General features: G+C 60.1%; 1 protein-coding gene across 21 annotated transcripts; it reads left to right on the top strand.

The window, feature by feature from the left end:
• Positions 1–1738: 1738 nt before the first annotated feature.
• LOC123585877 lies at positions 1739–24802 on the top strand. 21 transcript variants are annotated; one of them, XR_006706460.1, is made up of 11 exons: positions 1739–2043; positions 2300–2510; positions 4845–4916; positions 12819–12934; positions 16146–16244; positions 16566–16704; positions 18552–21136; positions 21496–21644; positions 22263–22379; positions 23823–24024; positions 24539–24802. XR_006706460.1 is itself a non-coding variant. In XM_045454483.1 (10 exons), exons 1-7 carry the CDS (start codon positions 2115–2117, stop codon positions 21540–21542), a joined length of 816 nt encoding a protein of 271 aa, XP_045310439.1. In that variant the 5' UTR covers positions 2059–2114; the 3' UTR covers positions 21543–21644; positions 22263–22379; positions 23823–24024; positions 24539–24802. The 21 variants fall into 21 exon arrangements, 3 of the variants coding, with proteins under 3 accessions (XP_045310439.1, XP_045310438.1, XP_045310440.1); XR_006706453.1 differs by lacking the exon at positions 12819–12934 and having other exon boundaries at positions 1740–2043; XR_006706454.1 differs by lacking the exon at positions 12819–12934 and having other exon boundaries at positions 1740–2043; positions 2231–2510.
• The last annotated feature ends 1570 nt before the right edge of the window (positions 24803–26372 follow it).

The raw sequence follows: 26372 nt of genomic DNA, 5'->3' as shown, positions 1-26372 counted from the left end.
ATTTGCTTCCATTCAGCGTATATAGGTTACTTGATTTGCATATATGCTAATAATGCTATAATTACCCTGCTGTTCTGGCCTAGGATCAAGTTCTATAAATACATGGGTAGCAGAGTTAGGCCCAGCAACGCCACCCCAAATTATAAAGTATGTGTACCCTAAATCCACAAGCCTCTCTTTGTTACAACACAGCCCTCGGAGGTCCTGGCTCCCGGCCCCTCCTGTGTTCGGAGGAGGGGAGACCGGCCCGGATGAGAAAATATTCTAGATCACATGTGATTTGCCTGCACTGATGTTATTATGAATCAGGTGTGACCAGTTTTAGGAAAATCGAAGATCTCCCCCCCCACACCCAGTTGTTGAATTCGTTCTTATTACCCGGATGCCCTCACCTCCTGGGGGGGCCGTACTTTGGGGTGCAGGTTGGGGCGCAGGAAGAAGACACCTCCCTGCCCTTGGGTCTGGTGAGACGTTTAGGAAAGTGCCGGCTACTGGGTGCCGTTCCCCAAAGCTGCCCCCGCACCTCAGCCCCCCCACCCCACCCCCCACCCCCGTCCCCCCAGCACGTCAGGGGGACGGTGCTCACGGAGCCGTGCAGATGTTTGGGGGACGGCAGAGGTGGGAGGAGGCGTGGGGGACATAAAAGGCGCGATCCACAGCTGTCTGCTTTTAATTATAATTATCCCCTTTCGCTTCCTTTCTGGCTAATGAGGGGGGGGATTCGATCTTTTTCTCCCTTTTCTCCCCCTCCCTCCTTTTCCTGGAATTGAGGGGTGGAGTGAGTTCAGGGTCCTCCCCCCCCCCCCCCCCCCCCCCCCCCCCCCCGCTTACTGGGAGAAAGGCAGACTCCAGAGCGTGGGGATAGTGTGAAGAGATTTGCGGGAACAAAGGGAGGACAGGTTTGGGTTGCTGGACACGTCCCTGAGTTGGAGAGACCCCCTCCGCCCCACTGGCACCCTCCCGCCGGCCCCCCAGCCCCCTAGACAAGGAACTCAATGTCTTCCAGCCGGTGAGAAAGGAGCTGAAGGGAGCCCAGGCCTGGAGGGAAGGAGGAGGGAAGGGGTGGGGAGCTGGGGGCGCAAAATTAGTCTCAAAGGATCTTTATTTCTGAGCTAGTGAAGCAGATGTAATCAAGGGGAGAGCAAAATAATCATAATGGGAGGAATGGGGGGAGGGGGGGCTGAGGCTGGAGTGGGGGGCAGTCTGGCCTTCCCCCACCCGCCCGCTCGGTCTCCCTGCTCCCTGCTCGGGGTGCGGAAGGAAGCTCCGGGCCTGCGGACTCTGACCTGAGCCCTCGGCATCCCGCCTTCAGAGCCCAGGGACGCAGGCCGGAAGGTGGCTGGGAAGGCACCGGGCAGGAGAGAGGCCCCCGCCCCGGCCCAGGGAGGCAGTGGGCAGGGGGGACACTGAAAGCAGTGGGGGAGGGTGAGAGAGGGGAGCGGGCAGGGACTCGAGTGGCCTCCAGGTCTGTGGGACAAAAGTTGGAGGGAGATTTGTGTATGAGAGAGGAGGGGAGGGGGCCTTGGGGAAGGGGGGGTTTTGACAATGAACTTGAGACAAACTTCATTAGCATGCAGGCCTGCTGTCTGTCACGTCGAGCTCAGACTGAGTTCCCAGGCCGGGCCGGGAGAGTGGGAGGGCGGGGAGGGAGGGGCGGGGTGGGGGTGACAGAGAAGACGCGGCCATTGTGCCATCCTGGGCGCCCCCCCTCCGCGTCCAGCAGATATCGGGACCCCGGCCCTGGAAACCAGCCCTCGAGTGGCTCTCCCTCCTCTGAGAACAAGATAATTTATCTCCCACTTTGAATCTGTGGTCCCACCCCTCCCGTCTCCCGTCTAGACTTCCGAGCGCTGGCCTTCGCCGCCCCCCACCCTGCTCCCCCTCCCTCAGCCCCCAAGTGTCACTTTGTCCTTCACAACTAAGATGTGGACTTGTGATTCGTCCAGCTGACAGAGACGGGGGTCGGGGGACACCCTGAAACGGCAAAGTGTCCTTCTGCCGTCACTCCTCACCCCCCAACCCGGGACGCTCCCGAGTCCGGAGGTCAGTTCGACCTGGCGGGAGACTGGGGACCGCGCGCTCCTGTCCCAGCCTGTCTCTCTCTTCCTCTGGGGATGAGGGTGGCCGGGAGGAACAATAGCTTCCCTCGCCCCTTCTTCCTGCCTCAGGTTAGAAAAGGCGGCGGGAGGAGGTGGGGACAGGCGAGTGACAAAGACCCCTTCCCACACAGGCATGGGAGCCGGAGAGGAGGGGGCGCCCTCCGGGCGGGCTGTCATTTCGGTGGCCGTGGTGTCTCCAGACAGGGGCAGCACCCCCTCTTTGCTGCCTTCCAGGGAGAGCAGCGGGAGAAAGAAAGAGCGAGGCGAGCGGAATTCCTGAATGGACGGACCGATGCTACGTCACCGTCACCGGGCCGCACCCCCGCGCCACGGGAGGCTGGGAGCCGCGAGAGAGGCAGTCGGGCGGGCGGCAGGGGCCACCGAGCCGCCTCTCCTCCTCCCAGAAGCCGGGTGAGTGGCCATGGGAGAGGGTCCTTGCTGCCTCGGCCATGCGGGCTGGGGTGGGATGGGATCCCCTGAAATCAGTCGGGGCGCCCCACCTGGCCCAATGGCTGATGGAGGCGGGCGCGATCATCAGAGAAAGGAGAGGCTGATAAAAGATTTAAGGGGGGGACCAGAAGGGGTGGGGCGGGCGCGTGCAGGGGTGGTTGGCAGAGCGGGGTCTCCCCTCTTGGGTCCGGGGCGCCCAGGGCAGCGAGCCGAGGCAGCGGCCCTGCCCCGCCTCCAGAGCCTGGGGTTGGGGGGGGGGCCCTCCTTCCGCTCGCCCCGGGCGACCGCGAGACAGCTCACCAAGTTTGTCAATGGGATTCAGGGGAGCTTTAGGGTCACGGTGCTACTGATCCCATTAATCTGCCCCTCCCTCTCTCCAGCAGACGGCCAACATCTTAATGCTGGTACCAGAGGAGGGGCGGGAGGGGAGCGGAGTGCGGATGGGAGGGAAGAGAAAATGGTTCTGTATCTGGACTCCTGACCTTTCCTTTCCTGGCTCTGGGCCTCTCCGCCCTACAGACCTCGGCTCTTAGGAAAGGACAAAGTCTGAGGGGCTGGGGGCACGAGGGGGAAAAGGAGCCACGTTCCCACACAGGGGGAGACCAGAATTAGGAAAAAAATCCAAGAGCATTTTGTAGGATTTAGATTAATTCAATTCCCCCTTCGTCCCCGCTTTTCCCAAGAGCTGGCAGGTGGGAAAGGGGCTGAGGGGAGCTGAAAGGCAAGTGAGGTGTTGGGGCCCCGAGCTTTGGGGAAGGAAGGGGTAACAGCCCTCCCCATCCCCTCCCCTGCCCATCTGATGCCGTCCTTAATCTCTTGTTTTTTCAGAAGGGCCAGGGGATGTAGACAGAAGGCACTGGTGTCCCCACCTGCACGGGGCTTCCAGGGGGCAGGCTGGGACCACTGTGGGGCAGTGGGGGCGGGAGGCCCCCAGACCACTTCTGGTCCCCCAGAGGCCAGATTTCTGGGAGAAGCCGAGGCTGTGGGTCACCGAACATACACACGCTCCATGACCCCCCGAGCACAGACCTTGTCACCGTGTTTCCCTGGGCACTGTGTGTATGTTTTGGGGGTGGGGTGGGGTGCAGGGCAGGGCTCAGCAGGGAGAGGCACACACAGGGACCCCACGACTCTCTCTGATGAGGGCGGAAGGAGCCGGAGGCCCCCAGCTGTGTCTGTGTCCATCTTCCAGGGGGTCTGCAAAGCTGGAGGGTTGGCGCCTCTTTGGCTTGAGGATCATTTCAGAGGAAACATCCCTTTATGCATGGGTGGGCTGGCAGAGCTGAGGCTGGGAGCGAGGGGGGGCATTCCAAGCACTCCTTCTAGAAACCAGGCTTGGAGGTAAGACTCACTCCTGACCCCTAGCCTTCCTTTTTATGATTTCCTCTGCATTAAGCTAGATTATCTTCCTGATTAAAAAAAGAAGGTGAGGAAGTTGTGGAATTGAGTTTGAGGCAGAAGGATTCACCACCTTACCCCCCACACACACACCCACACACACACATGCACGCGCACACACCCACACGCACACACAAATACACTTCCCTTAGTGTTTTAGGAGCCGGGTCACCCAAGTCATTCCCCTAAATAAAAATTCAGCCCGAGAGCAAAATACTGGGCCGGGAGAGTAGGTTCCACACCCAACATCGAAATGAAAAAGCTGCTTTGTATTCTCACCTCTTGTGTGTGTGAGCCGGGGGGTGGGGGGTGGGGTGGGGGGGGTAGGGGGGTGGGGGGGTGGGGGGGGGTGGGGAGCAGAGGAGGAGAGGGGAGGCCAGCTCCTGGATCTGCTCCTGCGGATAGGAGCTCTAGAAAGCTCCCCCGCGGTATCCTGAGGGCAGGGCGCTTTACAGCTTGTAATGCGGTCGGATCTGGACGGAAAAACAGAGGCTTGCCCCCGGGTCTTCCCTTCTGTCCTGAGCAGAGGGGGCTGCGAGGAGGAGAGAGTAGTGTCCGGCTGGGCGAGGGGCTCCTCCTCCGGGACGGGCGAGCAAGCGAGGGCCCTTGCTTCGCTTTGGACCGAGGCACAGCAGGCTGTGAGTGGGGGCTGAGGACACGGGGTCCAGGCGGCTTGGGGCTGGAGCGTCCCCGGGCTGCCCAGGGCCCTGCCCTCCTGCACATCTAGGCTTTTCTCTCCCAGCTGCCGCCCCGTGCTGCCCGGAGGGCTGGTGATGGACGAGGGCAGGACTGTGGAGGAGGGAGAGATGGGAGGGGGGAGGGTGGCAGGGAGACGGGGGGACGGAGAGAACCGGAGCCACTCCAGGACCGTAACCTTCGCATTCTCCTCCTTGACAGGGCTGGGCGTCCGGAAGCAGCGGCCTCGGTCCGGTGTCACCGTCATCGTGGGCGACCACCTTGGCTTTTAGGGTATTTATCTTATTTGTTTGCTTTCAATGGAGGGGCAGGCGGGGGAGCTGGCCCTGTATGGCCTCTGTGTCCTCTGGTCCTCCCCACCTCGTCAGGTCACCCTGCCTCTTCCAGCTGTGGGCTCTGACTTTGCTCCACTCTGACGGCAGTGAGACCTGTGGAGTCTTGATGATGGGAGGGAGCGAGGGAATGAGGGGCCCCCCTGCGCCCAGTTCCGCGAGAGGGAGGAGAGGCCCTGGGGATTCAGGGGGCCCTTCCCCTTCTCTCAGCGGCTCCTAAGGGCGGCGGCCGGGGGACCCCGGGGAGGCGCGGAGATGTCTGTACCTGGTGACAGGTGAGAGAGGAGAGCGGTGTGGGTTGTGCTGAGCGGGATCCGGGAAGCAGGCACGTGAGGGTGTATGCCTCTGGGAGCATCCGACGCTCCTGCTGGGAGGGCCGAGGACATACCCTGGCGTTTGCCTGTGCGTGTGCACAGGCTTCTGTGCGTGTGTGTGCAGGCACGGCGCCCTTACACACCCACACTTTTGCCCCTCAAGGAGGCCATTTGCGGGTGTTGGACCCTCTGCCGTCTCTGTCCCCTTGTCCTCACCTCCCCGGCTCCATAGGGCTCGGAGGCGAGCGGGCGAGCGCACCGCCTGTGGGCTTAAGGGAGGACCGGGGGCAGGAGGGGGCAGCCCTCACAGAGGCCGGCGGAATTCTCAGGCTGGCCTCTCACCACGAGAAAAACACTGTCTTGGGGGCAGGGAAGGGCGGCAGCCCCAGCGACAGGATCCTCTAGATTGCGTCCCCAAGCCCTCAAACCTCCTCTGCCCTTATGGAGGTAGACGGATTGGTGTCCCCCAGAGCATCAGCATTTCTTTTCCTGCCAATTCTTGCTTTCCGAGTCGCTATCCCACAGGCAAGGCAAGTATTCCATAGCAAAAGGATAATGGGTGGCAATGTTCATAATAAGGATGCACTTAAAAGCAGAAATAAATACCTGAAGCCACCTCCTCCAACCGCGGCTTCCATCTGTGTCCTCAAGGCAAACTCCTCCGGTGACTGAGACAAAGAAAAAATATGCTTTTTATTTAATTACCTGAATATTTCACGAGCGTGGCTTCACGCCAAAATGTATTCTGGACCCAAAGTATAAAAATCTGCCCAAAAGCTGCATCCCGAGAGCACAATTGAGGCCATGTTTTTCTCTACGTGGGCTCTTCAGGCACAGACAATGGGTGGGCATCGGGAGGGGGACCGTGGCCATGGGGGTGGGGCAGGCACTGGCAAGGGACAGGCTCCAAGCTGACTGAGACACTTCCACACTCAGATCAACGCCAGGGACTTGGGGGGCTCTCCCCGCAGCACCCCCAGAATCTCCCTGGAAGGACGGGGGTGGGGTCTGCAGGCCATGCCTCTAGAACAGCGACTGCAGTGGAGAGTGCTGTGGGCTCGGGTGGAGGCCTTTTTGGGGACACTGAGGCTGACAGGCCAAGCGACAGGGGACCTCAGGCCCCCTCTTGCTCTAGCGGCCGCCCCCCTCAGGCCTGCTGCCTCCGGTCGGAGATGGCGGAAGGGTCCCCTGCGGCCAGAGGAGCCGACACAGGCGGCGAGGTGGCCCCACCCCTCCCCTCCCACGCGGATCCCACTCGGGACACGCATTTTGGCAACACCCTCCCTCTCCACCCACAGCGCGTGAGAGCAAACCCGGACTGGCAGGCGCACCCACAGGTGCAGGCTGTCACTCCTGGGCGCCCACCCGGTGTCAGACCCCCCCCCCCCCCGAGACCCCAATGAATGGCTGTGACGTCGCCTCTGTCCCAGAGGGCGGTCTCCTCTGCTCCCCTTCAAGTAGTTTCCTTTCTTGGAATGCTGGAATGCGGGCGCTGGTTGTGCAAACCAAGCCCGGCTAAGGTGCCAGTGGAGGTGTGTGGGGGGGGTGTCTCTGCTTCCCTCAAGGCTTACAGCCCCGTGCCCCTGGGAATGAGCCCCGAGGGGACCCCACTCGCGGCCACCCCTGAGGGGAGCCCTGGGAGTTCGAGTCTGCCCACACAAAACCGAACAGAACGTTGCTCCATCCGGAATCTGGACAGATAGGGTGATTCCGACTTAAACTAGTCTCCATTTTCTTTTGTGGGGGACTCCTTAAATGTGGACGCTGTCGGGGTTGAGGTGCTTCTGTAGAACCCACGGCAAGAGGCAGAGGACCTAGCTCTTTATCTAGCTATTTGGGGGAGATTGGGAAATGCACCCATTTCTTCCCAGACCTGTTTTTCAGAAGGCCCAGCTGAGTCTGATGTTGGCCAATAGGGGTGGGGGTGGGGGCTCTCCATGGGGCAAAGAAACCTTTCTGTGTCTACCTCCCCTACCCCCACAAAATTATAGCAGTGGCTGAAAGAGAAGGAAGGTTCATGCGATCCCCACTCCGAGCTCACAGCGCTGCTGGGTGGCTCTGGGGTAAGGGGGTGGGGGTGGGGCTAAGCCTGGGCCCACGGAGGGGAGGGGCCCCGCTGGCATTGGTGACAGAAGAGAACGGAGCAGAGCCTGTTGGCTAGCGGGAGAGCCAGCTCTTTCCCACCTGCCGCCCGGCCTCGGCCTCGCAGGCACTGGGCGAGGGGGCTGGGAGGCCGAGAAAGTTCGCCTAAGGTGCTTTTAAGGGACCTTGCGGGGAGGGTGGGGGCAAATGCGGAAATATCTGTAAGGGAAGCTGGTGTGCGTGTGCGAAGTGTAGGCCCTATTTAGGGTTACTGGAACGTCTGGAGGGTATTGGGTATCTTATAAGGGGGTGTGAGGTCGTGTACCTAGAAATATTGGGGGAGGTCTGTAGGTGGGAAGCTGGAAGGCTGGAGGGGCCTATAGTTTCTCTGGGGCCTGTTTTGGAGGGTGCGTTTAAGGAGTGCATCTAGCAGCACGCCAGCAGGGTAGGTTTATCTGTGAGTGTTTGGGGAAGGTTCCACTTTTCTGCAACTGAACTGGGGCAACAGACACCCCAGTGCACGCCCCCCCCCATGCTCCATTTTGAGTTCGAGGGGCACCTGGGAGGGGCAGGCAGAAAGAAAGCAGGCAGTGGGCACTTGATCTCTTTTCTTCTTTCCCCACTGTTGGCTGCTGTGCTCCCAGTTCTGAGAGGGTAAAGAATTGATGCTGTGGAAGCTTCTAGAAAGCCTTTCCCTTAGGTAAGGGTCCTGAGACCCTCTGGAGGCTGACAGAGGGGGAAAAAAAAAGCTGTGCCAAGCACAGTCCCGAGACCTGGGGAAATCAGGCTGTCTGCTTCAGCCCCATACTGCCGCTTGGGTAGGGAAACTCAGGCCCCTGGCCTTTATCCTATTTCGAAATGTCCCCCACCTCACAATAATGTAGTGGTTATTCAGACATTCTCCAACCTTTGAGGGGTGCATAAAATGAAACCCATTGGCCACTGGCTTGCATCTAACCAAGGCGAATAGTGTTCAGGCTCGGCTTTGTCCTAGACTGTGCAGACAGGCGAGGCCCTGGAGTGGATAAAACAGTCTGGCTGGGCCTGCTGGGGAGACCCCAGGTCCCCTGGAGCACTCCTCTGTTGGCATAGCGTTCAAGGACGGCAGGTGATAGGGATCGGCCCTTACCAAGCAGACACACACAGGCTCTAGGTATGTAAATCGTAGGAGTTTTTAGCAAAGGGACCGAGAGTAACGTGGTTGAGGGGCGTGACAACTCCAGAAGGGAGTTCGCAGAGCCGAGGACCAACGCGACTCAGCTAGGGCCCCGCAGCTCTCCCAGAGAGCTCCGCCAGGCAGGGAGAATCCGGACTCCCCCTGCGGGGAGACGCGAGCTGCCCCGGGTTGGGACGCTGCGTTTTCTGATTCTCTGGGCCAGATGGGGAGCCGGGTCAGGGAAGCCCGGAACTTCAAACCCCAGCTCTCCAGACACCCGGAGCTGGAGCGGAGGTGGGGGCGCAGGGCTCGCGTTGGAGGCGCACCAGGAAGGGCAAGGGAGAGAAGGCGGTGGCAAGGGCCTCCGTGGCTGGGTCAGATCTGTGGATGCTGCCCGGGTTAATGCCAGCTGGGACCCTCCAGCCTCCTCCACCTGGAACCTTGGTGCAGCGAGCAGGTTCCGAGAGATGCCCGTCCCCGCACAGCAAAGAGGGAGGCCCTGTCTCGCTCAGACTGACTTCCAGAATCTCTCCCTCCCTGTTTGGGGTTGAGAACCAACAAGACAGGTTTCCGCCCGTCCTGAAAGGTTAGGATCCCAGTCTGGAAGGGATCAGAACACAAGCACAAAGGATATCCTGAGCGGAGGCGGCAGGTGGGGGTAGAATGTCCAGTTATCTGGGTTTTTTTGATATTTCGACGATCTCTTTTCCCGTCTCTGCCCCCACCCCCACCCCCAGACCTGGTGCAACGTGTCTGGGGCCCAAGTGGAAAATGTAGGACCTCCAGAAAGAGGGAGGATTGAGATCAAAACCCCAAATGGCAGCGGATGGGAGATGGCAGGCGGGTCTCGGGGTGGGTGAGGCCGCAGGAGGCTGGGAATCCGCACACAGAGGTAGTAGTTCCTCCCCAACCCCGTTCTGGGGGGGAGGGGCGCCCCAATTGCGCGCTCCAGCTCTTCCAAGGCAGGGGAGGGGCGGGGCCGGCGGGGAGACGAGGTGGTGACGTCAGACGTGGCGGAGCCAATCGGAGGCTGGCCTGGGGAGGGAGCGTGAAAGGATGAATGAAAAGTCCGGAGCCGGAGCGCGCCCGGGCCAGAGCAGCGGCCGCCGAGGAGGCGGGAGCTGGGGAGGCGAGGCCCGCCCGGCCGCGCTGGCCGCGGCTCGGCGGAGGCTGAGACCCGCGGGAGCCTGCACCCCGCGCCCGATGAGCCCTGGCGCCCCGGACCCGGGCCGCGGGTCTCCGTGGCGGGAACGCGCCGGGAGGACGGCGCGGGAGAGCTCGATGGGCGCCCTGGGCTCCATGTAAGTGGCCTGGCCGGCTCGGGGCCGCAGGTGGGCGAGCGCCAGCGTCCAGCGTGCCGGCGCGCCCGCCCCGAGGGGCCGGCCGAGCCCCACACCCTCCTCCGGGCTGCCCGCCGGGACCTCCGTGACGATTCCCGTTCTCGATCGGAATCCCCGCCAAGCCCCAGGGGCACCTCCCGCCTCGGGCCCCCGGCCATTTTCACAGCCTTGGGGGCTTTGTGGACCTCTTTGTACAAAGCCATTTCTCGGGGGGGGGGGGGGAGGGTGCGGTGGGGCCTGGGGCTCGCTCACCTGCACCGCCTGCCCCATCTCGTGGGTGCTCTCCCGGAACCCCTCCCGGGTGGGGTCTCTGCCCTTTTCTTCTCTCCCCGAGGCGCGCTTGGGAGGCTCTGGGGGCGCTCACCCCGCACCAGCCTGCCTCCCTCCCGGTTGCCGGGATTTCCTGTTCCCTGCCGGGACGCTGCCGGGGCTTCCCCCATGATTCGCTGCTCGCCCCCCCCCCTCGTTTCAGCGGGCAGCGGGGTTCCAGCCCTTGGCGAGCTGGGGGTCCCCGCGGCTCCCACGCAGAGGCTTGGGCTGTGGGGCGCGCCCCGCAGCCTCCAAGGGAGGGCGGCGGGGACCCCGTGGGCTGGCCGAGGCCTCCGCCGCGGTCCCTGCGGTCTTCCCGGGTGGCGCGAAAGCCCGCGAGTCCCTCTTCGTGCGGAAGGACCCGCCGAACTCGCGCTTCTGGCTCGGCTGGGGAAACCGGGCGTTCGAAGCATCTCGGGTCCGGGGGCGATCCCTGGGCCTCCACGCCGCCGGCGCCGCGTCCTTCCCACGCCCTTTTCGGTGTCCGTGGTGCCTGTGTCCTGTACTCCGGGTCCCTTTCCGTCTTGGGCTCCGTTTCTCTCTCCGCCCCCTCGTCCAACCCTGTGCCCTCTCCCACCTCCACCGGCGGGCGTCCGGGGGCGGGGGCGGCGGCGGCGGCGGCCGGGAGGCTGCGTGGAAGAGGCAGCGGCAGCAGCCAGGAGGCGGGGTTGGTTGTTATCTTTGGTTATCTAGCTGTATGAGTGGTGTGGAGTCTTCATAAAGCTAGATAACCGAAAGTAAAAATAACCCCATACACTGCGCAGAGGGCCCCGGGAAAGCTGGCCGCACGGACGGGCGGGGGGCGGGCTAAACGAGGGGCTGGGGGCGCGAGGACCCCCGGGCCGCGCGGGCGAGAGGAGGAACCGGTGGCCCGCGGGCCTCAAGACCGCACCCCAACCCCGGGCGGCGCAGAGGCGCCGCGCGATCTCACGTTAGCCGGGTGCTCTGGGAGGGGGGGGGGGAGGCGAGAAAGGGGCGGGGTGGTTACTCAGGATGGGGCGTCCCCCCCCCCACCCCCGGCCAGCCGTCTGCGGAGTGGGTCAGTGCGGGGTGGGGGGGGGGGTGGTGAGGGGAGGGGGGAAGCCGCTCCAAGGGAGGGATCTGTTGAAATCTGGTTGCAGGGTTATTTGGGACAGTGCCTCAGGCTCCGGGCCCGGGCCTGTCCCGGGGGCGCTGGCTTATCCACAGCTCTTGCTGGGGTGGGAGCTTTGGGGGAGCGCCCCCCCCCCCAAGGAGAAAAGGAAAGAGCAGGGTCTTTCTTTAAATCGGTTCCTTGAAGCCACATAGGTCTACCCAGCTGGGCTGGGAGCTGAGAATGGCGAGGTGGAGACCAGGGGAGGTTGAACGGGAGGTACAGCCTGGGTTCTGGGCCGGTGGGGTGCTCGCTGTGTCTCAGCCTCCTCGCTTCCGTATTCGTTACTCCTTCCCACCCAGGACCTGAGTCTGGTGTCTTGAAAAGCTTCTCGTGCCAGCATTGTCTTCACTGACCAAATGGCTTGAGTTGGGGTCTTTCAGGACACCCCAGCTTCCCACGCCATCCTGGCTCTTAGAAATCATCTCCAAGAGTACATAGCCTGGAGGAGCTCGAACACAAAGGAATTTGTAGCTTAGTATTTATGCTGCCCAGAGAAAGCAAAGAATTAGAGAGATTAATCAGGGCCTTTCCTAAAAGGATCCATTTATCTGGCCTGACCTAAATATTTTAAGCAAAAGTGTTTGGGTGCAGCCGAGAGGAGAGTGGTCCAGAGTGACTTGGTAGAACAAAAGTGAACGAAACAAAACTAGAAGTGGCCTTGCTGCTTTTATCTCCCCGTTCCACCCCCCACCACCTGGCCTTCCAGAACGCGGGACAACTGGACAAAATGACCTTGTACTGTCCAGTTGCTGGTGTAGATTTACAGCTTCCTCCAGGAAACGATTTTACAGCTAGGAGATTATGATTCAATTACATATTATGTGGGAGAAATATTGGGGAATCCGAACGGAAACAGTCAGGCTTCAGAGAGCCTGGGGCACCCGTTTCCTCCCTTCAGAGATCTGGAGGAAGGAGAGATGAACCGCCTCTCGCCTCTCCCTTTTTCAGCTGTTTGGAATTTGGTGTTTTCGGAGGGGGGCAGTGGAGACAGGATTAGGGAGAAGAGAGCGGGTTCAGGCAGGGACCGGGAGTCCCTAACACCACACCACACCTCCCGGTAACAGCCTCCGTCTACGAGCCTCTCTTGGATCCTCAGATGCCCGTAAGGTAGCTGTCACTAACCCCATTTTACAGATGAGGAACCATAGACCCCCGTGCATTGCTAATGTCGCTCCGTAGTTTCAAACCCCAGGGGAAGGACTGGAAGGTAAGGTGGGGATGTATCAGAAGAGAGGGGATTAGCGCGGCAGGGAAAGGGAAGGCCCGGGAGAGAGGAGAAAGGAGAGAGCCTCGGGCCTGGTGGTGACGGGGGAGGAGGGGAAGGAGGAAGAGGAGGAAGGTGAAGCACGAGAAAGACAGGTGCTTTTTTTTTTTTTAAACACTTCTTGCAGCTGGTTGGAAATGCGTATTTGGATCTGCTGAGACTCATGCGCACAAGACTTCCAACTTCTAACCACAGTGGGTTTATATTGTTATCGTGGGGCCTCATTAGCCCGTCTGACCACAGGGTCTCCGAAGGAGGACGAGGACGGGAGGCCTGAGGAAGCTGGCGGGTGGAGGGCTTACACCCTGCAGAACCAGGATCTCCGGGGAGAGGGGACGGAGGCCGGGAGGGACGTGGGGGTGAGCGCGTGCTGCCCGCCTTACTCGTACATGTGGTGGTGCGCGTGGGTGTGTGGGCAGGGCTTCGGGAGAGGGGTGGGCGGCTGTGCCGGGGGCTGTGTCTGCTCATGAGGGTGACAAATTCAGTAACTGCTGTGAGGCTGGGTGTGTGCGACCCCCGTGGGCAGGAGGCTGGGCTGTCGGATCACGGATGCCTGGCTGCACCTAGGTTTAAGTCCACCGGAGGAACAGACACTCTGGGATCCGGGAGGCTCCTCGACATGCAGACGTCGCCGTGACACCACTGAGTCCTGCTGCCTGCCTCCCCCAACCTTTATGGCAGCTGAACCCGCTAGGAGCACTGGTGGAGTGGGGGTGCAGGGGCCTCGCTTGAAAGGGGTTCACAAGGGCCTCACCGGTTACTGGTTAGAAAATTTCTTTCTGGCGATCAACCCACTTCTGTCTGTGTCCACGAGTTTTTAGTTCTATTCTTCAGATCTTGCAACATCCACCCATTCCTACTGGGAACCAAGTTCTAGGCTGGTTTCTTTACCCATTTCGGTCCCCTGCCCTCATTCCAGCGCCCTCCTATTGAATTCTGAGTCCCAGAGTTCAAAGGCAATTTTCTCCTCAGTATCTGACTCAAGTTTTACATCATCACTCACACCCTCACCTGGGTCAGTTTTTCCCCAATTCGAGGCATGGCAAGGTCTCTCTCCAGTCGTAAGCATCATCACCATCAGCAAGCCTGGGGAGGGACAGAAATGGAAACAGCCTGTGTGACTGAATGGGGGTCTGTGCTTTGTGTGTCATTCACCAGCTACGATATCGCTGAGCTTCAGTGGGATGTTCACATAAGGGGGAGAAGGAGATGTGCGCTCAGGATTGTTACCTGGAGCAGACAAGGAATTGTATGTAAGAGATCTTGTAATATGTTATGGTATCCATGCGCAGAGAGTAATTCTCAGGGTACAGAAGGGTTAAAGGCCACAGTTTGGAACAAGGATTTGAAAGCATACGGTTGATCTCAGAATGCAAACAGGGTAGCTTTTCAGTATGTTCTTGACTGAGGATCTCACGACATTTAAACTTGAGGAAGTTCCTCCTTTTCCAGCTTCGGAGTTGAGGAGGGACTCTTGGGGACCTGGGTAGGCAGTGTCGGAAGCGTGGGGAGAAGGAACAGCCTTCGAGAAGCCTGTTAAGAGGCTAGAGTCCACAAGGGCAGAAGGGCCATTGTGTTTTCTGTTCTTTACGGATCTTACCACCTACTGGTAGAGAACTTACAACTGGTAAACTGAGTTATGGAGATAGAGAATGTGGCATGGGTAAATTGTAACTCCAAGTGTATTCCATTAAGTTTCCAGAGTGACAAAAAACACAGGTGTTAAATTTAAGGACCGGTTAGGTAGTGGGTAGAATTAACCAACCAAATAGAGACCTGCCTACCAGCATACAGACTGAGCAACTTTAAGAAGAGGTGTTTTCTCTCCTCTTGCCTCCCAGCCGCCACCCCTACCCCAACCCCCAAGTCAATTCCCAAGGCTAGTAACCCACCAGAGAAGCATAGGCCCCTCTGCGTTCTTCTGGGTCTGGAAGTCCTTCTTGAAGTCTGCAATTCCCAAGGTTTGGGGATTGGAATATTCTGGTATTTATTTCTTCCCCACCTTCCCACCCTAATGCTCTGGGGACAGATTGACCTTTCCGCCTTCCTTCCTTTGCTATCAAGACCTCAGAGATCATGGGGGGTTATGGCGCTGGCTCATCCAGGGGCAGGTGTGCCAACTTCCCTGCAGGATAGATGAATTTAGGTTAATGTTTTAAAAATCATTGGAGGGAAAGAGTAGACAAAAGTATGAAAACGATTCTTGGAGCTTTGAAGAAAATGAGAAGCAGGGTTGTAGAAGGGAAAGGTGAGTAGCTGCATATTCAGGTGGGAGAGAGCTGGGAGAAACAGGGGAGCCCTTCATTGCCACCCAGGCTCTCCCAAGGCTCCGAGTGACACCCCCCTCCTCCTGCCCTAATCCCCCCATTAAGGCTGCTCTGAGTTTGTTATGACAGCGGCTGAAGGCAGCTGAATTGCTGTTTGCTGTGTCTGCTAATTGGACTGAAGGGTTGGAATCTGGACACTGAAAGAGACCATTGTTGCTGTTTACCTTCTACAACTGCCTCCCTGGGGACCTTCTGGGTGAAGGGGAGCAGCATGCCCCCAGGGTCATTGCACCCATGCCCTGTCTCTGCACAAGGGCCTGGGATGGGGACACAGTTCGTCTCCCTGCCTCATCTCATTGGGACGGTTTGAGCTTCCACAGCACCAAAGAGACAAGCTCGATGCCTTAGTCGGTCTCCAATCCAGATCAGGCCTGGGGCCATCAGGAGGTCCCAGGAGATGCTTTCCTTCCTGCTTATTCCCTTCCTCTTCAGGGGCCCTGGCTTTCCCTCTCCTTCCAGCTCATCAGGCTTAACCCCTGTACTTTTTCTTATGTGCTTTCTTCCAAGCCAGTGATTCTCAACTTGGTTATGCACTAAAACCACCTGGGGAGCGTTAGGAAAAAAAACTGATGTTGGGGTCCAGCCCCAGGCCAATGAAATCAGAGTATCTGGGACTGAGGCCTAGACATTGGTATCATTTAAAAGTTCTCTCCGTGTTTCTAACGTGCAGCTAGGGTTAAGAACCACTGATGTAGGCTTACCTCTCTGCCCTGGGACACACACACACATACACACACACATACACACACACACACACACACACACCTGTGCACACATACACAGGCACACACATGCCCTTTCCTATTTCCCTGCCTTTCCTCTCGAGCTCTTGATGGTTATAATACAACTGAGCAGATTGTGTATCTTCAACTACACAATAAGGTGTCTTTCCCAACCTTATTTCTAAACTCCTTGTAGGAACCTTAGAATTTAGGATGGAATTTAGAGGTCGGTACCCTGTCAACTGCCTCAACCCGAGCTCTTCCCCAAGAGCAGGAACCATGACTGTATCTCCCTGTGGATTTCCAAATAGGATCCAGATGGAGACTGAGTTAACCTATGACCCTTAAGTCGTTAGGGATGAAGGGGTGTGAGGTTCAGAGTTGCAGGGACCCTTGGGCTCCTCCTCCCCCCAAGTAGCACTGGCAATTTGGACATCTTCCCAGAGGAGAGACTTTCCTCGGGGGTGTCTGTGCCCTGGCTTACTGTTTCCCAATGTTTCCGCTTCTTCTCTCCCTTTTAGCTTCTCACCTGGGGCGGGTGGGTGCTCGTCACCCTCCCGCCCGCTTTCCTCCACTCCTGGGCCAGAGCCGCGTCCAGCACCACGGACAGCTCCCGGGCGGTGAGTAGCCGGCCTGCAGGCCCCCTTTGGGAGGCTTCCGAGGGGGTCTTCTCCCGGTCTCTAGATTTTGTAATCTGTGGGGACTGTTTGCAGGCAGCTGCGGGGTCTCAGGAAGAGGGAAAAGCTGAGGGCAGTTGGCATTCCATCTCCAGGAAGTTGGGTCTGTCCTCTTCGGGGAGTGGGAACTGAACGGTGTGGGGGTGGGGTGCTGTTGCAGCGGTGGGAAGGATGAGAGGTGGATGCGGGAAGTGTGTACCCTAAACTCATGTAAGGTCAGGCAGAGCCAGGATGAGCCTCCGCCCTACATCCCTCGTTTTACAGATCCCAAGAGAGTGGAAGAGTCATGCCCAAGGTCACTCAGCTGGGTGGTGGAAATGCCAAGAGGCAGCCTCCTCAAGTCCAGCCCGGCCCTGCCCACTGTGTCTGATGTGTCCTGTAGGAACCTCCCTGCCTGACTCGCGTGCGTGCGCAGGCCTAATGCTGGTCGGGAGGGTCACAGGTTGTCCTTGCACGGAAAGGGACAGAGCACGTGTCTGGGCGTGTGAGGTGTCCACACAGGCCGGGAAGAGGTGGGCCCAACTGCTCTCTCTGTCAGAGGTTTGCAGGGGAGGCCTCAGAGAGAAGCACAGGGGAAGGCATACCTAGCAGTGGCTGGCAAGCCCACGGGGAAAGGGGCAGCCATCTGCCAGGGCACAGAGGCCAGCGGATGGCCACAAGGAGTCTCCAGAGGCCAGCAAGAGCCACGCAAACTGGAACGGGGCCTGGGAAAGGCCCTTCTGTGTGCCCAGGCCTGCTCCTCCGACACCGGGAGCCCAGAAACAAAGGGGCTATTCTCGCTAGGATGTGATGCCGCCATCTCCGGCTGGCAGTGCCAGGTGGTGGGGGCATCAGGGGGTGTCAGTCTATTATGCCCCCCCCCCAACTCTTAGGTCCTCTGGGGCTGGATGTTGGGGAGGTGGGTGTTCCATGCTATGTTGCCGTGGCAACCGCCCCAGCCCCCACCTTCCAAAGCACAAAGAGAGACAGCTTTCACCCCCACCCCCAGGAAGAACCTGGGTCTGGTTGGGAATCTTCCCTTGGGAATCCTCCTTTCTGAATCACAAGCCTTGGCATGCATGAGCATCAGCCTCCTTTCAGCACTGGAGCCGCACAGGCAGGGAGGCTGGTGCATCCAGAGACTCTGGGAAGGTTGTGCGAGGGAGCCGGAGTCCCCTGTACTTAACCCTCTCCACCCTCAAGCTCTCCTGTCCCTCACCTACAGCCGAGGCCATCCTCAGCCTTCTAAGGTGATGGGGCCTTGACCTTCTGCTCTTTCCCAGAAGCGAGGGACACCCTGCTACCCCCCAGCCAGCCTCCAGGCTGTGGGAACGGGAGAAGAGGAGGGGGGTCATTCCTGCCACCCTCCGCCATTACTCATTAGGCATTCTGCCCCCTCCTTCCGCTCGTTAAGCCTGATTTGCATACATTTGCATAATACAACTCATTTGCATTCCAGGAGGCTCATGGTAGGAGCCAGAAAAAAAGGGGAGGGGGTTGGAGAAGAGAGAAAAGGGGAGAGATTTTGTTTTCATCAAAGTGTGTGTGGGGGGGGAGGTGGCAGGAAGAGGACAGAAATAAAAACTCACACTACTTTCTTTCTTCCCTTCTGCCGTCCCTCCCTGAGCTGGACTCAGATGCCAAAGAGAGATGCCAAGGGGCCGGCTTTTCTGTCCTTTTTTGTCTTGCTTCCTCCGGCCTTGGCTCCCCAGCCTGGCCCCCCACCTTGTTGGGCTCGGGCTTCAGAGAGAGAGAGAGAGAGAGAGGCAGGGGTAGGAGGCAATGCTGTGGGAACGGAAGCGGAGGGCGAGTGAGGCCGCCATGTTAGGCAGCTGGCACCCCTAAGATGGCGGCCTCTGGCAGGTGGATGGACGTGGCGGGAGCCGAGGCCCCGGGAACCCGGGAAGGACTTGCTGGCTGGCCGGGAACATGGCTGAGTCTCCTTGCTAGTCGAACTGGGGAGAGCGGACGGGAGGGATGAGGCGTGGCAGCCCCAGAGGAGAGCGAGGCTGGCACAGGAGCAGGGCTGATGGGGCGGCCTCCCGTTCACTCACAGACCCCATGAGCACCCGGTGGTCAGAGGACTTGACGGAGGATCTTATGGACCTTATGGACCGGGTGATGCGCAAAGACTGGGGGGGGGGGGTGGGGTGAGAACTGGGGGGAGGGGAAGGTGTGGGCAGGCAGGACCGCCTGCCAGTTCGAGGGTCTCTCTGGGGCCTTGAAGGGCTGTCGTGTCCTCGAGGTGGACTCCAGGTTTTTCCTGCTCAGCCTGGCGGTCTGGCTTCCCTCGCCACGGCCCCTGTGAAGCTACACCCTGGAGACCACCCACGGCCCCGCCAAGGGCCCACCGCCCACCCCCACCTCAGGCCAGGAGACCTCTGCAGAGCAGTCCCCGCTGGCCCCGGTCCCGCCTCCTCCTGTGGCCTTTGGCCCTCCTGTTCCATCCTCGCTCATGCGTCCTGACTTCTGCTCCTTCAGTCTCCCAGGTCTTCATTTGTGAGTGCTCCCCAGGGCTCCACGGTCCTGCTACGTTTCTCGCGTCAGCCATCGTGGGCTCTAGACTTCTAGACACCTGCCCGCTTCGCAGGTTCTGGCTTCTCTGAACTCCAGATCTGTCCCCTCGCTGCTCTGTGTGTGCTCCTGCCCTTAGCTCCTGGGGCAGAGGCTGGAGAGGTGCCCCTGCTCGGGTTCCACCCAGGCCCGAGCAGCAAGGAGGGCTGGGAGCACTCCTGTGCTTTTGGCTTCCCTGGTGGCGAAGAAGCCAGCCTCCCTCCCGAACCGCAAGGTGGCCACTCCCCAGACGCGGTACGGGGTCCCGGTGCTCGCTGGCTCAGCATGGGCTCCCGCCTCCCCCCTCCACCTGCCGTGTCACCAAACTGCTAGGCCCTCGGGTCCCTCCCCCTCCACATCAGCCACGTGAGCACCATCCCTTCCTCCCGGGCAGCGCCTCTCGCACCCACACCTGCCTTTCGCTTGGCCCCTGCCTCCGTGGCTTGTTCCGCCAACAGGCGTGTGCCGAGTGCCTCTGGGTGAAGGCGGAGGTGGGGTTCGGGGCTGCTCTGCGGAACCAGCAGTCTGGCAGGGAGGGCGGACAGGCACCACGGGACACCGGGAGGACCGTTGTCCTGAAGACCTGAGCCGGGCTCCGGGGAGCATGGGGCCGGGCAGGCAGGGAGGGCCTCCTGGAGGGGCCAAGGGGCAGTCGGATGGAAGTGGTGACAGGTGAGCAGGAGGTGGTCAAGTCCAAGGTGTGAGGGAGTGGGCGGTGGTGCGGGGCCAGCTGATCTCTGAGGGGAGGGAGGAAAGAGCAGGCCGGGCTAGGGGACGGGGCTGTTGTCACAGGGACTCTGGGCTGGGAGGAGATGGGGCACGGAGGCTGAAGTTGGTTACCGAGAGAGCCTCATGTGCCCCAGCAGGGGGGCTGGACTTAGCTGACAGCCTCAGAGATGCCGTGTATGGGGGAGGGGGGGTTGGACGGCGAGCAGCACACACACAGCCCCTCCCAGGAGGGACAAGGACACCGCATCCAGCTGCCTGCTTAGCCCAGTGCCCAGCCGGACGTTTCACTGGCTCCTGCTTAGTTCTGCAAATGAGGGAGCAGAGGCCTGGGAGCCCCCCAGGAAGAGTCTCTGCCCCTCCCCCAGGCTCACCCCACCGTCCACATGCGTGCCCCCGCTTACACAGTGGGTAGGCCAGTGGGGGCTCCGTGGGAGAAGCACGGGTGCCCCGGGGGCAGCACAGGAGATGGGCCGCTGGGGACCGAAGAGCAGAGAGGGGGCTCAGCCCTGGAAAGTCCCTGGGAGACGGGTGCGCGGGAAGGGGTGCGGGCTATCAGGCGGGGAGATCCTTCCTGGAGAAGGTGGCGGAAGGCTGGAGAGGCATCTGAGGAGCTGCTGTGGCCACCGGGGGAGGGGGAGAGGGAAGTGGGGGGGGGGCCGGCCCCCGCCCCTCCCCCAGGCCCAGCCTTTGCACAAAGGCTTCTCTGTGAGTGGCCACGGAAGTGGCCTTGTCAGGTGAGGGGGCTTAGCTCCCGGGGCGAAGGGGTGGGTGGAAGGGGATTGGAGGAGGGGAGGGCTGAGGGGTCGCCTCAGGCTTTCACCAGATCTGGGAAGGAAATGGAGAAGCTGACACCTAGCCAGAGCCTCACAGTGAGGCCCTGTCCCAACCTTCCCAGGACAGGCTCCTCTCCACGGTCCTGTCAGGCCCCGAGGGCCCCCAGCAGCAGGGTCCTGCTGCCCGCCTTCTTCCTTGCTGTGACTCCCTCCACCCCGGCCCCTCTAGCCTCCCTTCCGCCCTTTCACGGGGCTCCCCAGCTCCTGCACGGGGGCTCCCCAGCTCCTGCACGGGGGCTCCCCGCTCGCTTGCTCGCTCGCTCGGGGAGGGCTGTGTTGGGAAGGTAGAAAGAAGCCAGGGCCCAAAAAGAGGCGCGAGGCTGCCTTGGACTCCACACCCAGTCTCTTCCTCCCCCGGGAAGGTTTCTCTCGTTGCCTGACCTGAGTGCCGCCTGCTGTCAACCAGCGTGTGGATAGACCCCTGCCCCACCCCCAACGCCTTGTTGCGCACACTGTTCCTTGTAATAAGTGTGTGGCTTTGGGCCCCGGGAGCAGCAGAATGGCAGCGGGCACCTCGTCGGGCTGCAGGCTGCTCACAGATTGGATAGCAGGGCTCCATCCACAGGACGGACAACAGAAGGAGGTTTTGGTTGTCGACTCTGAATCAGACAGGCCGGTCAGGAGACCCTGGCTTCCCTCCCTTGCTAGCTAGGTGACCTTAGGCAAGTCACTTACTGTCTTTGGACCCTAACTTCCTTCCACGGTTACTCCGAGGGATCAGTTGGGTCGGTGTGAATGAGGGTGAGGCCATGTACAGGTGGACAGTGCTAATTCTAGAGGGACACAGAGTTAGAGGGGCCACTGAGGTGGGGACAGTCTGGAAGGGCTTCCGTGGCTTGGAAATGAGGGCACGGATCGCTGGGGAGGAGGGGGCCAGGAGGGACTCTCAGTCCGTGATGAAGGCCTGTCTGAAGGTGGGGCTGGGCTCCGGGCGCTGCCCAGAGCTCTCGTGGGCTCAAGCAGGCAGGTGTCTTGGTGGCCATCCTCCTCAGGAAGAGCTTCCCCTTAGGGCCGGTGTAGACACCGTCTAGCAGCCCCGGGAAGAGTGAGGGTGGGGTGAGGGTCCCCCACAGTGTCCTAACCCTGCTTGCTTCCCGCAGCCCGCATCTCGTCGTTCTCCAGAGGGAGCGCTAGCCGGACATCGTGATGCTCCAGCGAATGAGCCCAAAGGGGTCCCCCCAAGCCCTGTCGCCCAGCCCAGGACTCTCTCAAGTCCCCGATGATCTTATGCTCCTCAGCATTGTCAGGAGTGAGCTGAATTCAGACTTACTGAGGTCCCTCAGCCTATGGGCCAGGGAGACTTTGAGCAACAGGGGCTTTTGTCTCAAAGCGGTCATTCCTTGTTGTACAAGCAAGAGCTGGGAGGAAGGATGGTTTGGGCATCATCCCCCACTGATAGCAGTGGAGCCTGTAGGCCTGCAGGGAAGGACCAGGCTGAGGCTGGCATATGGAGGGAGAGCCCTGGGCACAGGGGCATGAGCCTCACCCGGCCAGGGCTACCTTCTGCCGGGTTTGTCCATCTGGCACCAGCTGGCTTTCCAGCGCTGCCCCCACAGCCAACCGGACTCCTTCTGCTTCTGTTGCCATAGCAACTGGCTGCCATCTTGTACTCAGGGCACTATCTCCTATCTGGATTTTCCCATGGGGTTCCTGGAGGATGGGACGTAGGTCTCCAGCGATGTATCCCTTCCTCCTGATAGCCATCCAATAAGAATGGCCACGATGGGGGACAACGACATGTCAGGCTCTATGCTAAGTACTCCCCATGTGTTATTTATTTAATACGGCAGAGAAAGCATCCATGTGATCAATTTCAAAGGTTCCCAGTTTCTTGTTTCTATGACAGACCTTTCCTCTCTCCAACCAGGAAACACCACGATCTTGCTTATTCTGTCTTGCAAGGTCCTTCCCAGTGTCTAACTGAGACCTGTTCTGCTGAAGTACCAGTTCTCTGACCCTGGGCTTGACATGGCTAATTTGAGAGGTAAGGAACGGACTGTCACCTGCTTTAGTCACTTTATTGGGCTTCGTGGACTCCAACTGATGGCCTAGGGAAACACACATGGGTACCTTGGTGAGGTCTGAGTGCCCCTTAAGGACTTGGGGACACAAGTCTGCAATCTTTTGTTCAGAGGGGCACCTGGCTGGCCCAGTCAGTAGAGCATGCGACTCTTGATCTCAGGGTCATGAGTTCAAGCCCCACATTGGGTGTGGAGGCTACTTACAATAAAACAATGATACTAATAATTAATGAATGAATAAAATCTTGTTGAGAGAAGGGGAGTCAGTGTCACAAAACGCTTTGAAATTTCTCTTCCTTGCCCCCATCCCCACCCAAAGAGAGAAGCCAGAACCAGAGGCCATCGGAAAGGGCTAGTCTCTCAGGCCCTCAGCAGGGGGGAGTCCCCTAGGAAGGCAGGCTCCCTGCTCCTGCCACTGGGGAGGTTCCAACAGGGTCCCTGAGAGATCCTGAGATGGTGAGAATTCCCTCCCTCTGGAGCTCCAGCACAAGGCAGAGAATGGTCACCTTGACCTAGAGGGGCATCTCGAAGGGGCAACTGAGCAGGGGCCAGCTTTGCTGAGGGAATCTCCAATGAGGGGCAGGTGGGGAGAGAAAGGAGGCCATTCTCAACTGAGGCAGGGTGGGCTGGCAGGGAGGGGCTGGGGATAATTTATGATATCATTGTTTCCCCGCCCCGCTTTCCCAGCCCCCCTTCCCAGCCCCCTGCTACTGTACTGTTGCTAGGAGATGCTGGCTGTCCGCGTCTGGGCTGGGAGGGCGGAGCCGACAGACCCTGCTCCGTCTGGACTCCTCCTCCCCCGCTGCGGGGGAGGGCCTGCTCTGAGCTTCACCCACCACCCCTCCCCAGGCCCCCACACGCACCTTCTCTTCTGTTGTCCCCCAAATCTAGCCAGCCTGGGGCTCGTGGGGCTCGTGGGGCTCCCGTCAGGGCCTCTGGGAGCCAGCCCGGGTCAGGACGAGCGCCAGGGGAAGTGGGAGGCCTCGAGGAGCCCAAGTTCGAGGGAGACAAGTCTTTCCCTTTGGGGAGCTACCAGTACAATGGGTGAGACAGACCCCATCCACACCCCTCCACGGTACCGCCCCAGTCAAGGTCGGGGGCCTGTAAAGACCGTGTTTAGGGGCAGGGGTGGGAGCGAGAATGGAGGGAGGGCGGGCAGGGACGTAAGGCTGGGCCTTCTGGTCTGAGCGGAGCTGGGCAGCGCGGGGGCTCGGACCCCCCTCCTCTTCCAGAGATTCTCTTTTCAGATTTTAAAGCCCTTGGAGAAGTCAGATGGGTTGAACCTCAGGGGCTCCCGAAGCTGCTGGCTCCTGACTCCGGCCGGGGCAGGGGAGGGAGGCCGTGGCCACGGTTGTGCCCCTAACGCAGATTTCTGTGTGGCCCCTGCTCGTCCTGTTCATTCCTAGGTGCTGAGGCTCCTCGGTCTCCCCCACCCCAGGAAGGAAGGGGCTGACCTCGGCTCCACACCCACTTGCTCACGCGAGCCCTCCCGCAGCCGTCTTCTCTGTCAATCTGCTGCCGGGCCTGGAGTGCTTCTGTCCCCCACTTGGCAAAGCTGCAGTCAGGGCCCCACGAAGGATGTGTGGGTCACCCCGCGTCGCGGGGCTGGTAAGTTGGGCTTCAGATGGGGCCTGGTGGGTCCCCCGCACAGGCTGCGCCCCTCCCCGTGGCTCCAGTAGAACACCTCCTAACACACCGAGTGACTGCGGGGCGGAGCCCGTGGGCAGGGAGCCCGCGGCGGGTGGGCAGCCGCAGGATGCTACGGCGGCCGTCTTTGGGGGTGAAGACGGGGCTGGAGAAGAGGCCACGGTTGCTGCAGAAGTCACCCAAACCTTCCCAGGTTTGTCCTTGGCCAACGGAAGCATGTTCCCCACCTGGTGCCGAGTCCCTTGGGCCTTTACCTCTCCCCTGCTGGGGACCTGAGTCCCTCACCCTGCCATGGCCTTGGGCAGAGCTCCTGGAAGACATGCCCAATCTCAGCCCTCCCCAGCCCCCTGCCTTTCTGGTGGAGGGGAGCCCCGAGGGCCGCTGGACACTCTCGCTGGAACTCTGTCCTCTGCTTCCTGCCAAGGTCTCCATCCAAAGAGAACCTTTTTCACTCTTGCCATTTTTTTCTTTTCAGACCGAAAAGAAGGACTTATTGCACCCAGCTGGCATGGGTTCCCTCTGAGAAGCCCTCCTGGATTGATCGAAGTGGCAAGACCCCAGCTCCAGCCTGGGCTGCCCGTTACACTCGGAGCTACCCGGGAGAGGACTTCGTCCCACCCTTGCTCCCGTGGCCACCGCTGTCCACCCTGGTCCATCCCAGTTCCTGTGGCGTCCGAGCTGAGAGTCCTCTGAGATGGCGGTCCCGTCTCAGATCTAATAAAGACTCCTGAATGTTGAACCAGTCCGGGTGGTGGTGATGTACCTGGGCAGGGTTGGGAGGGGAGGGCTCCCTCGGAGAGACCCTTGCTGGGGGAGCCCCTGTTGCAGCAGAAGGGGGAGGGGAGCCTCACTAAGACAGAACTCCCCGCTGTGGGCGGGGGGGGGGGGGGAGTGAAGACCTCCTCAGCTCCTTCCACCTCTCTCAGCTGTCCCAGGGCTCCTGGTAATGCCATCAAGGCTCTGGTCAGTCCCAGCTCAGAGTGCTGGGCAGATGCTCCCAGCAGTTCCCCAAATTGTAGTTTGAAACCTGGATTTTTTTTTAAAAAAAGCTTATTTATTTATTTTTTTGGGAGGGAGGGACAGAGAGAGAATCCCAAGCGGGCTCCGTGCTGTGAGCGGAGTCCTACGTGGGGCCCGAATTCACAAACCGTAAGATCGTGATCTGAGCCAGAATCAAGAGTTGAATGCTTAACCGGCTGAGCCAGGCAGGCGCCCCCAAACCTGGAATTTTTCTAAATAAAAAGGCTTAAGATCGTGTGCATGGCACACTTTCAACAGCACAAAAGGGAAAGTATGTCTCCTTCCCACCCCCGTCCCCGGCCACCCACCTCCTGTCCTGAGAAGCAACCACTGGTCCCCGGGCCCTCCCGGAGACAGTCCACATGCATCTAAGCACAGATGTCTACAACCTCCCCCACCGCTTTCATTTAAACACTGACCACAGCATTTTTAGCCCCCTAGGCCAGGACTCCTAGCCTGAGGTCAAGGTGAACCTCAGAGGAGGCTGGCATCTGCTGAAATTGCATGCAGAATGCTGGCTAGGCACCTGTACCCTGTTTCTCGGAAGAAGGGACACATTAAAGCCACTGCTCTAGTCCAGCTCTCCATTTTACAGAGGAAACTGACGTCGGGGAGGAGAAGGGCTGCGTCCAGGGTCCTCAGCATGGTGGGGGCCCGTCGGAAGAATGCCAGGCTCCCTGCACCTGGGCACCAAAGAGCCCCAGGGTCTCCTGCCAGGACAGGGTCTCCGAGGGCTGACTCAGGCCCAGGATGCAGCCAGGAAGAGGCATTTCCATTTGTATCACAAATGTGGCTTATTTAAGAGACTGAGCTTGGGCCCCCCAGGCCTGGCTAGTGCTTCTGAGGCTCCCAACCCTCCCTTTGAGACCCTCCATGCTGTCCAGCCTTGCAAGGACCCCCTGCAGCCCCCCACCCCGCACCGGGTCAGTCTCTGGGGAGGAGGGGTGAACAGGGACAGAGTCTGGCCTGGGGTCAGCATGATGTGCCCAGTTCCGGCCTGAGCACCAGTCTTCACAGCCTCCTTCTCCTCTGGGTATTGGGGACCCTGTGCGGGGAGAGGCAGCCAGTGGCCTCCCGGCTCGCAAAGGAGGTTCCCGGTGAAGGCAAGGCGCTGGGACAGACCGGGTAGGCTGCCTTTTGGAAACAGAAAGACCCAGACCCAGACAGGGGCAGAGCGGGTGGGGGCTCTCCTTCGACAGGGATGCCAGCACTGGGGTGGGAGGGTCCAGGCGGGACACTTCGGAATGTGCTCTCAGAGTCCCACGAGCTATGCAGATGAGGCCTGTCTG

Source organism: Leopardus geoffroyi, chromosome C3 (assembly GCF_018350155.1).
Source record: "Leopardus geoffroyi isolate Oge1 chromosome C3, O.geoffroyi_Oge1_pat1.0, whole genome shotgun sequence".
Classification (NCBI taxonomy): domain Eukaryota; kingdom Metazoa; phylum Chordata; class Mammalia; order Carnivora; family Felidae; genus Leopardus; species Leopardus geoffroyi.
This window is presented reverse-complemented; position numbering and strand designations above follow the sequence as displayed.